General features: G+C 48.0%; 1 protein-coding gene across 1 annotated transcript in view; it reads right to left on the bottom strand.

Annotated features, from left to right (window-relative positions):
• Positions 1–12,578, bottom strand: part of LOC120847479 (bifunctional heparan sulfate N-deacetylase/N-sulfotransferase) — a 78,015-nt gene that overhangs the window by 47,496 nt on the left and 17,941 nt on the right. The window contains exons 4-6 of the mRNA XM_040219264.3: positions 11,315–11,518; positions 4,192–4,406; positions 2,112–2,341 (exon numbers count right to left, since the gene is read on the bottom strand). Of these exons, the coding sequence (XP_040075198.2) occupies positions 2,112–2,341; positions 4,192–4,406; positions 11,315–11,518 (649 nt within the window). The remainder of the gene's footprint in view (positions 1–2,111; positions 2,342–4,191; positions 4,407–11,314; positions 11,519–12,578) is intronic.

Raw genomic sequence — 12,578 nt, 5'->3', positions numbered from 1 at the left:
CTCAGAAAGGGCAAAGCTTTGGCGAGGCTGATGTTGAGAAGATGTCCTAACGGTTCCAGCCACCAAAGCAGCTGTTTTTGTATGAATTTTAAATGACGGGTTAATCTTCTGTAATCTTGTAGACGGACAATAGCGACTTCTGAGAGACACAAAGGATATTCTCGGGGGGAGGGGAGCTCTCCTTCCACTTTTCTCTCGTGGTGGCCGGAGGCGAAACAGTTATCGTCACTACCTGTCAAAGTTCCCAGACGGGCATTACAAACGAGGCGTTAACAACCACCAGGTCCTTTTTGCTAATCATTTCATTCATTTTAAAATTCCTTTTCGTGCCTTTTTCAGCAAGAGATTGATGTGTTCGATGTGATAGCGCTCCCTTGAACACGAATAGACCAAGAGATAAGCGCCGAAATTTTGTTGTAGTATCTCTTTAAAAAGGGATTTTCGTAGTAGAGTATGATTTAAACAAGGACAGGAATGTCGATGAACAAGTTTAGAAAGCACCACATCTGCAGCGACGTGGGGACGGCAACACCCGACGTTGCGCGACCAGCGTTTTAGCTCACAAAAAAACTCTCGTCGCGCAAAAACATGGTTTTGTTTCACAGCATGACGGCATGTCTGGCACCCGGCACACTAGCGTCCATCTAGCGTCGGAGCGTCCGTACACGCCCGCGTTTATCGTTGAAGAAGTTAAAAAAAAGATGAGAGAAGAGATTTCCAAGACGACGAGGCGCGAAACGTGAGACGGCGGCAAAAACCATGCAAAGGGGGGGAAGGGGGGGGGGGGGGGTGGACCGGATGGATGCAGGGTACTTTGTGTCGGGTGGCCGCTTGAGCCACCTAGCTTACGCATACTCAATTACCTTCTTAGTTTAGTTTCGGTTTTGAAAGGCGACCGAAATTGGTCCTTTGGCGCAGGCTTCGCACAGATTACCCATATTTTGGCAAAATGCTGCAGGATGTAGCAGGGTTAGCGCCGTGGCGCAGTTTGGTGTAATTGGCGCAGCAATCACATCACTGAGCTCGGATCTCCAATGAGCAAAGCCAGCTTGTGTACTCACCCAAAAATGCATTACAGAAAAAAATGTGCACATCTAGGTCCTTTATACAAATATTTCTTTTTCATTTCAGTGTTCCTAAGTTCATAATGTTGAAGTTTGGACAGCGGGAAATTAATTTGCAGCAAGCAGCGTGTGGTGCCTTAGCTGTAGATGACAAATTTTGCCAGTGGCGGTACAACTGCTAGCCTGGTAGTGGTGAGTACACAAATAAATGCCAGTACAATTTTCATTTAGAAAGAAAAAGGAAGTGGTAATCAAGCCTAACATACCCTACTTGGGTTTTACAGAGCGAGCTTTCACCCCACGTGCTACGAGCTGCAGTGCACAAGGAGACTGCCACCGTTCTCCCTTTTGATAAGTCAACTGTCAACTTACAAAACCTAATTTATGGTGTCGCTCATAGTGATCCCTCATTAAAACGAAATCACTTTTTTTGAATTATCCCTTTTATCAACGTTCAATGTAGTCCCGACCAAAATGCACACATTTTTATCTGGATTATTCTAAGAGTATCGTCTGCCGACCACACTTATTACGACGGCTGTGGTGCCGAAAGCATGCAAGCCTACACAAAGAAACACTCTCCACTCTCCTTGCGTTCCTCCCCTTCTCTACCGACGCAAACGGCAATCTGGGTAAACGGAGTAAACGGGCGACAGAGGGCACAGCGTGCAGAGCTGGCAGGGCGCCACTTCCGATACCCATGCACCAACACGGGCAGGGAACAGCGGGAGCAGCATCAACGTTCCGACACCACTTACGGCGCCCGTGGCCGACGTTACCCGACTCGTGAAACGCAAATTTGCGTGTCTGGGATCTGCGGTATCAGTTCCCATGTCCCGTGGTTGGCAGCGGGTGTCCCTATGTTCATAATTAATTTTCAATAAAGTTTTGCTGTCTCATCTCCAAAGATAGACCACCTTATGTTTTTCAGTTTTTTAGATCTTCATTTTGGGTGGGCCCCTTATGAGATTTTGCGGTATGGCCGAGAATTTCGGAGAAATGTTTAACGGCTCTTTCAAAGTCTTACGCCAATGACAAAAATCTGACCTGCACGACGGTGATGTGTGGGCCGTTGCCGTAGGCGGTGTCGTCGTGCTGGGACCTGGCCTGGGCCAGGGGCACGAAGGTGGAGTGGTTGGGCTGGAACAGGGCCCAGTCCTCGCCCGGCAGATTGCCCGAAAACACCTCCCCCGCCCGGGTGATGCGCAGCACCGAGGACATTGGGTTCACCTGGTAGTCCTTCAGGGCCATGTTGGTGTGCATGTAAAGTGGCAGCCCTGCCGTCGCCACAAGGGGAACAGGGTATGAAATCGGGATAATTGGGGCGTAAATTAAAAAAAAAGACGTTGAACCCCCCTCCCTCCCATACGTCGCAAAATAAACTTTCCCGTCCCAAACAAAGAAAACATTTTTAGCCTGTTTTCTTTATTTTTTTTTTGTCATTGGACTTGTTTGATTGATTCTGAAGCACGCTTCGATTTTGGGGCCAACATGTCAAAATAGAGGCGCATTTTGGAATCACTTTTAACATAAAATCTGTCTCGCAGCAAACATATGGTCCCCAAAAATTAACTTTTTTTGGGGAAAGCTGGTTTTGTGATGCACATGCCCTACCTGGGCCCTCAAAAAAAAATATTTCTGGAGAGTTCAGTGTTTCTTCAAGGTGAAAAACAATAAAACCCGTAAGAATAGAAGACAGATGATCAAACCAAGACAGTTTACACAATGCTAAGACCACAATGCAGCGAGTCAAGGTGTCACACATTGAAGTCAAAGAAAAAAGAAAACAGAGCGAAAAGGGCACTTGCATGCAGCAGCAGCTATAATTACCGTAAAGCCTCGAGAAAGCACCCAGCCCACTTTCACTGAAAACTGGGTTAATCTAGACATGAGTGCCTGTCCGGTCAAATTGGGTGCTTAAAATTTAATTTGCAGAATTCCCATGTTTGGGAAATGTTAATAGTGGGTGCTTGACTGAGGTGGGTGCTTACGTGGTATTTTACGGTAGTACTGTGGCACATCTTCAGTTTATTTGCTCAGTTCATGTCTGGCGACGCCAGTCACGCATTTTAGGTGGTCGCAGCAAGGTTTTGGCTCTTGGTACTGCCAATATGTTCGACGGTAAAGGAGGTAGATGCCTGTTCGTCAGTAGCCCGTTTGCTAGCTGGCCATTATCGTAAAATACCGAGCATCCATCCATTCCGCAATAAGCGCCCACCCCTCAATTTTGTAACATTTGGGAAATGCACAAAGAACATATCTTTACATGTCGTTCTAAGAAGTGCCCATCTCCCACCTTTAAGGCCCGTTCACACTCTTGCGACCTCTTAAACCTGGGTTCCTTAAAACTTGTCAAACCAGAAAACACACTGGCGCCATCTATTGGGAAGCAGTGTAAACTCGGCGGTCCGGCATATTTTTTTTTATTTCTCGAGAATTATCCTTTCTTTCTTGGCTCGAAACACTTTTGACAATGTTATAAACGAGCCTTTCTATGGGTATTACGCACATTTGACCTCGAAAATCCCGCAAAACCTTCGCTCTTGTGAAATGCAGTTCCAGGGTCACCGCATAGATGGCGCCACAATGTCAATATGTTCCCTCATTCTAAAAACATTTAAGAAGTTGTAAGAGATCTCGTCTCTCTCAGTCGTACTCGGTCGCAAGAGTGTGAACAGGCCTTTACATGATCATTTACAAATTCTGAGCGGGCGCTTGCTCGGGATTTTATCGTACAGCAGTGATGAGCTGGGATGGCAGAACATTAGTAATACTCGCATCAATTTGTCTGTAGTGCTGAGATTTCTACGACCAACCACTTTGAATACAATGTCCCGAGACACTCCCTCAGCGAAAGGAGCAGCACGAGCTCCAAGTGCATTACATTCATGCCCTCTTCAATTTGCTTGAGGATGAAAAAAAAAAAAGTAGCCGCGCTCCCGTTTTGCAATTACCAACAGCTGCTTTGGTCACCCGCCAGTCCCACGGGTAACCAAAACAGCTGTTGGCGCCATGTCACAGTTGGCCACAGTTGCGGGGTCATGCCCCTGAGCACTCCTGGCTTCACCTCTGGTGGCATCATGTTGCCTAGCTTCAGAAGCTTCCTACCTCCATGGGTTAGACTCACCGGCGAGCTGCGCCCCCGTATAGGTGTCCTCGCGCGGGCGGATGAAGCCCACAATGCCCACGTTGTACTCGCGGCAGTACTTGTCCAGGAGCTCCCGGTTCCACTTGTGCATGGCCAGGTACTTCTCAAAGTTCTCGAACACAATCACCGCAAACTTGCCCTTCTCCTGGTTCGTCAGCACCGGCAGCGTCTTGCCCGTCGTCTCCACCTTGAACCTGCCGGGGGGGGGAGGGAAGGAAGCTTTTTTACTCCGGGATCCCCGGTTCGCAGGTAAACACTGTCGGGATTGACGCCTAAATGAGCGTGGCTTCGACTACAGACACTTCGTATTCAAAGAGTTTTGAAACTCCCAAGAATTAGTTTCGGAACCGTGTGGCGGCACTGAAATCGACGACTACATGAGAACGGCGGGAAGGAGCTTTAATTGTCCCACCTTCGACGGTGCTTCGGCGTCCTGTGCACATTGAGTGTGCGCATGCAACCAAAGCACTGTGGAAGGCATGGTGCATGTGCTGGAGGCGGGACGTTCCAAATATGCGCCATTCTCATTCTGTCAAGGACTACATGTAAAGCTATACTTCAAAGCAATGACACTTCAACCACCCTGTTGCTTAAAATCACTGTTGCCAGTTGTCTGAAGCATTATCGCAATTATCACAGGAAATGTTTTTCCGTCCTGCCTGAATGTTAACACAGTCTACGACGGAGCCACAAACAAAGCTTTCCCGATATCGTATCTAAAGCATGGCAAGTTGAATTTTAAAATTGTAATGGCGCGTTCACACTGGAAGCGGATCCGCGTTCGCGAAGCAGATCCACGCGTTCTCAACTGCTAAGCGGCTAGGATCGAGCGGTTGGAGCGCGTTTTTGCCAACCGCTTCGGGACCGATTTCTCCCAACCGCTTTCACGAACCGCAAGGTGGCAACCAATCACAACGCGATGCTGACGTGACGTCAGTGACTTTCGAAACAAGATGGCACCGGTCGCTGGTGAGGCGTCCAAGGCGCTGTAGTCCTAGCACTGTAGTCCTAGCGCTGTAGTCTTAGCTTTCGACAAATCAACGGAGGAACTTGATGGTCACGTCCGTCACTTGAATCTGCCGTGAAAAGAATTGACTTGTAATTTGAACGGGCTTCACACCGGTGATTTGGTTTGGGTAAGAGTTTGTTTATTATTCCGGGTGCTACAGCCCAAGCTCGCTGCCTTCTTAATCTCTCCCTGTAGAACATCGGAACCCGCCCCTGATTGACCGAAATGTCAGCTGTTCTACCCACTAAGATAGTCGCGTGACTATTGAAAGCTTTCGACACCGTGCATGACCACCACGAAGGCCAATAGAGACGTCGTGAGCTTGATTGCGTAGCCAACGCACTACCGCAGACGGGGCAGGGTACCTGCGCTAGCTCGACCTGTAACGTTTGCTACTAATAAAATAAATAAAGGGAACCTACTCAAGGAATAAAGTGTACGTACCAGACAATGCAGAGGTAATCCATACGGCGTTTATTGGAGCTTAATGTCAAACAAACAGCAGACTCGATCTACAAGCGAGTGACGAGAGGAAAGTCCGCCAACAACGAAGCCACGACCGGCTAGCGCCGAACACATTCCCCCACACCACGGTCCGCCCCACCACTCACAACTTCGAAAATGATAGGAGCGAACAACAACGAGGGGGGAAAACTGGCCCTCTATCCCGAAAACAAGGTCAGTTAATCATGCGGGAAGGGTCCACTTTGAAGAAACGGTCGGGGGCATCCTGTTCTGAGTCAGCAAGGCGGCCTAGCTGGGCTTTGTTTCTGGGCGAAGTCGAGGGAATCACAGGCGGGTTTGGCGGGTCCATGCTTCTTTTTTCGCTGCCTGAACTCGTCATGCGTGCGAACATCCTGGAGAAATATATTCCGAGTGCCAAAATAGCAAAAGTTTGGCTTTGGATATTGAATTAAAGTGGATTTTGGATTGCAAAACAGGGTTGCCAAATGCAAGTAAATAAAGAAAAAAAAAAAACAAGTCTCAAAAGATCACGTGTGATTGCCAAAAAACTGCCAACCGCCTTTCGGTGCGTCTGAACGAGTCGTTCGCAAACCGCATCCGAGACCGCTTCGCGAACGCGGATCCGCTTCCAGTGTGAATGCGCCATAACTGTTGCCCATTGCGCCCGCTCTGCAACAAAATGGCGGCACCCCCGAAACGATAGAGGAATTAGGTGTTGTGACTCTAAACCTGCTCATTCCGTGGCTCTAAGCGGCCCTGTGCTATTGGACAGAACCGGTGTGGGCAAACCTGGCAGAGCCTGATCATAGGGGGTCAAACCATGGAGGAAGGAACAAGAAGAGGCAACATCTCAAGCAGCACGTATTTTGGCCAAGCAATGGCCAACGGCTGGTAATGGTTGTTAAAACAGAAGTTCGGGCGAGTTGGTAGTTCATGACGCACGAGCACACAGCGCACCCGTAACAACCACTCAACGGTTACAGTCACACCAAAAGAAAGGGACACTTACACAGCGCTGACTTCAACTCTTTGTATATTCCCGCCTTTTCTCTTCTTTCACGTCTAATGCATAACCTAGGCCTCATCTTTTTCTTTCTTTGCTAAAGGTTAACTGTAAAAGTTTTAAGCCAGAAATTGAAAATTAAAAATTAAATGGAAAAATTAAATGAAAAATTAAAATTGAAAATTACTGTAGATCAATGATGCAAAGCTAAGTAATCCAGCTCTTTTTGTGACAGCGCTATAGATGGATTACTAATACACCTGCCGTTTTGTCTGGCAATGTTCTCCGCTTCTATTATTTCCCTTGTGAGCTGGTCTCGACTCCTTGCCAACACCACACACTTGTCAAGTTCCGCTGTGCACCCACAGTCCCGAATGTGTATGCCAACATGTCCAGAGTTCTTGTTGATGGTGGACAGGTTGTGTTCTCTAAGGCGGTGGTTTAAACACCTACCCGTCTGTCCGATATATGTTCTTCCACAGGACAGGGGGAACGAGTAGACCACATTTTCAGTGCATCGAACGAACTTATTTCTGTGATTCGTAGTGCAGGACGTCGGTGTTCCTGAAGGAGTGTTTACCCTCTTGCACAGGCTGTAGAGCTTGTTCGGAGCGGAGAAAATAACGTCCGTGCCTACTTTGTTTGCTATTTTCTTGAGGCCATGAGAAAATGATGGAGATATGGCACAATCACTGGTCTTTTTGCCCTGTCCCGATGACTTTTCTTAATTCGCTCATCATGCTTAAAATCTCTGAAAAGTCCTTCCGCCACTGATATTAACAAGGATGGTGGATACCCAGCGCGTTTTAATCTCGACACTTGCCCATCAAAGCTCCTTTGGATGGAATGGAAGCATGACTTCGTAAGAGAGTTCTTAAGGCACAACCGCGCTATGCCTCTCTTTACGAGTTTTGAATGCGCTGAGTTGAATGGCAGAAGTGGCTTCTTTCCCCTTGGCTCGTAAGTCCAGCACGTATGGTACGGTGACGTACAAAGACGAAGATCTAAGAATCTCAAACTTCTTACACTTGGAAGTTCGTGGGTAATCTCCAGTGGGTTCATGCACCTTTTGAAACTGTTGAGAATGTCTGGTACCAAGGCTGTCAGATTTTGGTCCTCGCCATTCAACTCGCACCTCGCCACCGATGACCAAAATCTGACAGCCTTGGTACCAGACATTCTCAACAGTTTCAAAAGGTGCATGAACCCATTGGAGATTACCCACGAACTTCCAAGTGTAAGAAGTTTGAGATTCTTAGATCTTCGTCTTTGTACGTCACCGTACCATACGTGCTGGACTTACGAGCCAAGGGGAAAGAAGCCACTTCTGCCATTCAACTCAGCGCATTCAAAACTCGTAAAGAGAGGCATAGCGCGGTTGTGCCTTAAGAACTCTCTTACGAAGTCATGCTTCCATTCCATCCAAAGGAGCTTTGATGGGCAAGTGTCGAGATTAAAACGCGCTGGGTATCCACCATCCTTGTTAATATCAGTGGCGGAAGGACTTTTCAGAGATTTTAAGCATGATGAGCGAATTAAGAAAAGTCATCGGGACAGGGCAAAAAGACCAGTGATTGTGCCATATCTCCATCATTTTTCTCATGGCCTCAAGAAAATAGCAAACAAAGTAGGCACGGACGTTATTTTCTCCGCTCCGAACAAGCTCTACAGCCTGTGCAAGAGGGTAAACACTCCTTCAGGAACACCGACGTCCTGCACTACGAATCACAGAAATAAGTTCGTTCGATGCACTGAAAATGTGGTCTACTCGTTCCCCCTGTCCTGTGGAAGAACATATATCGGACAGACGGGTAGGTGTTTAAACCACCGCCTTAGAGAACACAACCTGTCCACCATCAACAAGAACTCTGGACATGTTGGCATACACATTCGGGACTGTGGGTGCACAGCGGAACTTGACAAGTGTGTGGTGTTGGCAAGGAGTCGAGACCAGCTCACAAGGGAAATAATAGAAGCGGAGAACATTGCCAGACAAAACGGCAGGTGTATTAGTAATCCATCTATAGCGCTGTCACAAAAAGAGCTGGATTACTTAGCTTTGCATCATTGATCTACAGTAATTTTCAATTTTCAATTTTCATTTAATTTTTCCATTTAATTTTTAATTTTCAATTTCTGGCTTAAAACTTTTACAGTTAACCTTTAGCAAAGAAAGAAAAAGATGAGGCCTAGGTTATGCATTAGACGTGAAAGAAGGGAAAAGGCGGGAATATACAAAGAGTTGAAGTCAGCACTGTGTAAGTGTCCCTTTCTTTTGGTGTGACTGTAACCGTTGAGTGGTTGTTACGGGTGCGCTGTGTCCTCGTGCTGGTAATGGTCCTGTGGCCAGTGGCCAAAGAGTGGCTATTCATTGGCCAATGCTTGGCCAATGGCAAATGGCCAGTGGCCATTGGCCACTGGCCAGAGGAAGGCCAGTCATCCACCAATCTCTGGCCACTCTCTGGCCACTGGCCAAAGGACCATTGCCAGCCATTGGCCAATGCTCGGCCAACCCTATGCTGCTTGGGATAACAATAAATAATAATAATAGCTTTTATTTCTCATCAATGATGAAGGGCAGGTCAGAGAAAAAAGCCGCAAAGGAACACCGGCTCCATCTAGCCAAACAACCAAATCTCGGGCAAAGCCGGAAGTAGAGGATGCAGTCGGTGAAAACGCCCCCAAGGGAGTCCCCTGTCCATTTAATAGACTCTTTTGGTTTTGCTATTTTTTGGTCATCGTTGGGGGCATGTCCCTTTTAACTGGAAGTCTCCCCCAGCTTCACTCCTGGTGACGTTTTGTTGCCTCCGGAAACGTCTTACCTCCATGGGGCCAACAGACCAGCATTCTATCAAACACTAGATGATGGGTAACTTGAAATAGGAAGTCCTAGTAAAGAATCACAAAAATGAATGTGCCCATTACCTTTTGACAAGGAGCAGTTATCAAGCTGCTTAAAGATACTGTGTGCATATGTCGTGCATACAACTTTTTGTTTTGTTCTTCTTCTTCAGTTTATATGACTAAAAGAGCCAATCCTAAAGCTTGATTAGCTTGACTCCTCCAATCAATGCTATAGAAATATTCTGTGGCTTCAGCTTTGACTATCTGAAATTTCACAGGTTCAGCTATAACGCTTCAAAAATTGGGCAGATCACGCTGAGCCTGCTCCACCCGAACCTGACGAGCCTGCTCCACAGTACACAATATAGGAAATGGCCAAGCAAAGCATTTTTAAATGCCACCTCTCTCCGCGATAGTTAATTCAGACCTTGGCTGAAAGTCGAACGACCCATCTAGATCAGAGGTGTGCAGCCTTTTAGGCCCGCGATGCCTAAAATACTTGATTGCCGTCCAGCGGGGCCCCTGCGACTCCCAGACGTGGTCTTGTGACCCCTACTTGGCACAAGTCCGATGTCGATAATGCAGCTTCCATCCCACCGCTTGTTTCGAGGAAGCAGAGAAACGTGAGTGCACAACGTTGCACTCAGAAAAGGAGCCAAATGGTAGCGTGGACGCAGCCCACTCACGCTCTGCCCACAAGGCTTTTTGGCAAAGGTAGTCAAAAGTCAAATTTGGGGTTTTACGTGCCAAACCAAAGGAAGGCGCCTGGAACGCCCCGGCGCAGGACTGAGAATTCATTTCCACCACCCTTAAATATTCCGACATCTCGGTTACATGACGTCTCCTCCGCAACAAGCCTACGCCAGATTCCGGGCACCTCAGCCGGGACTCAAAGCTGCAAGTCGGGGAAGTAATGGTGCCTGGAACGTGCCTCCAATTGGTGCGATTACTGTGCTCTCAAAAGTGGTTCCTCGATTTCCGCCTTACGACGCCATAAAAGTCTCATGCTGTTGCCTACCATGATCCTGGCAGCAGCAGAGGTGGCACAAGGCAGATGTCCGTTCTGCTGCAAGTCGCTCTGCAGCCAGATGGTTAACAAAAAGCGAGGCAGACACGAAGTGGGACACAATGGCAAAGGCGACCCTTGCCTTTTTTGCCAGCATATCTATGACCAAATGCCGGGATTGCGACGTCCGCGGAAAGCGAGGCCGACACGAAATGGGACACCATGGCAAAGGCGACCCGTGCCTTTTTTGCCAGCATATCTATGACCAAACGCCAGGATCGCAACGTTTGACAGCATGACACACCGGCTGCTACAACGCACTTTGCTGCCACTTTGGGACCACTTCCCTCCCATGCACGTGTGGGATAGGACGGTAAACACCCAAGTCGAAGATGCGCTCCAGGCACTGGACATAGGCCAGTGCTTTAATTCGGAAACATTGTATTGTAGGCCAGTGCTTTACCTCAGGAGCACCGTACCGTAGGCCAGTGCTTGACCTTGGAGGCACCGTTCTCTAGGTTAGTGCTTTACCTCGGAGGGTCCGTAATGTAAGCCAGTGCTTTACCTCGGAGGCACCATACCATAGGCCAGTGTTTTACATCGCAAACACTGTCCAGTAGGACAGTGCTTGGCCACGGAGGCACCTATCGTAGGCTGGTGCTTTACCTCGGAGGCTCTGTACCGTAGACCAGTGCTTTACTTCAGAGGTGCAGAGTCGGCTTTTTACAAAAGAAGCGGAGAAATGGGTGAAGCCAACGGAGCCAGCCGGGCTTACCGAAAGCGGCTGCCCTCCAGGATCTCGCAGATCTGCTTTCCCAGCTTGGAGAACTGGGTCTCCACGAAGACGAGCACCCGAGGGTCCAGCCGTGCTTGGGCGCTCGAGGCGTGCACGTTGGCCGCGCTTTGCTCCGTGGGCTCCCCGTCCAGCTGGGACCGGCACTGGAACGTTGGCTGGGGAGGCACCCGCAGCAGGCTGAACCTGCACGTGCAAGAGAGCGTCGGGCTTTCACAAGACCACCCCGTGGACTGGCTTGGGGCTTTTGTGTACAATGTGCAACGCGTCAAGCTCTGCCCCACCTTCGCTCGCCAAGGTCTACCCAGCAACAGCCTTGAGGACATCTTATGGCCAAGAGGAACGAGATCAGCAAAAGCAATGGCGCCCAAAGCGCTCTTAAGACACTCTAGCGACTCGGGCTTATCAGTGCAGCTGTTAGGGCACACGGAGCAACGGGCTCATCCGCAACGACTGGAAAACAATCCACAATGCCGGCGTGGATGATGGGAGGCACCCAATCACCAAATTTCCGGCGGTCAAATCCCATCATCCAGTCTCTACAACAAAACTTTGTTGTTCTTTTTTTCTTTCTTAACTGTGGCTATTGCAGCCTTCAAACATTCTGTGCAAATTTGTCAATTGGCCCACAGCCTGCTGGACGGAAGTGGACTGAACTAGGACTTCTTGCTCACATCTCTTTCTTCCGTCCCCTTTTACTAAAATTCCTCTTCCCACAATCAGCTGACAAGCATGCACAGGAAGCACAGCCGTGAACAGCCAATTTTCTTTTTCATACATACACGCCCACACTCACTTGCTTCCGAAGCACTCTGTGTAACAGGTCCCCAAGTCTACTGCACAAGGCAATGATTGCATGTTATAGTACTAGGTATATTCTAAACATAAAATAGCAAAAAAAAAAAGGCATAGAGAACAGAGAGATAAAATAGAGGATTTTAGAAAAGGGGACCCCAACGTTTTAGTGCCCTTAAGATATTGCGGGACCCAAACGCAACAAGGTTGGCATCACCAGTTTCTAACATAGGGTTTTCACAGCGCGCTTGTGTTTCCCGCTTGCGGTGCCAATGCGGCATAAAAGCTAATAATCCAAAAAGAAAAAAAAAAACATAGAACATATGCATTTGGTAAGTACTATTTGTTTACAAATAATAGTTAAGGTAAAACCAAATCAAGCTGGCTAAGAGAAAGACAATCTAAAATCAGTATAAATATTGTCAAGTGTTTTCAGCCAAAACAATCCGAT

This window comes from Ixodes scapularis, unplaced genomic scaffold (assembly GCF_016920785.2).
Source record: "Ixodes scapularis isolate PalLabHiFi unplaced genomic scaffold, ASM1692078v2 PGA_scaffold3__209_contigs__length_174095766, whole genome shotgun sequence".
Classification (NCBI taxonomy): domain Eukaryota; kingdom Metazoa; phylum Arthropoda; class Arachnida; order Ixodida; family Ixodidae; genus Ixodes; species Ixodes scapularis.
This window is presented reverse-complemented; position numbering and strand designations above follow the sequence as displayed.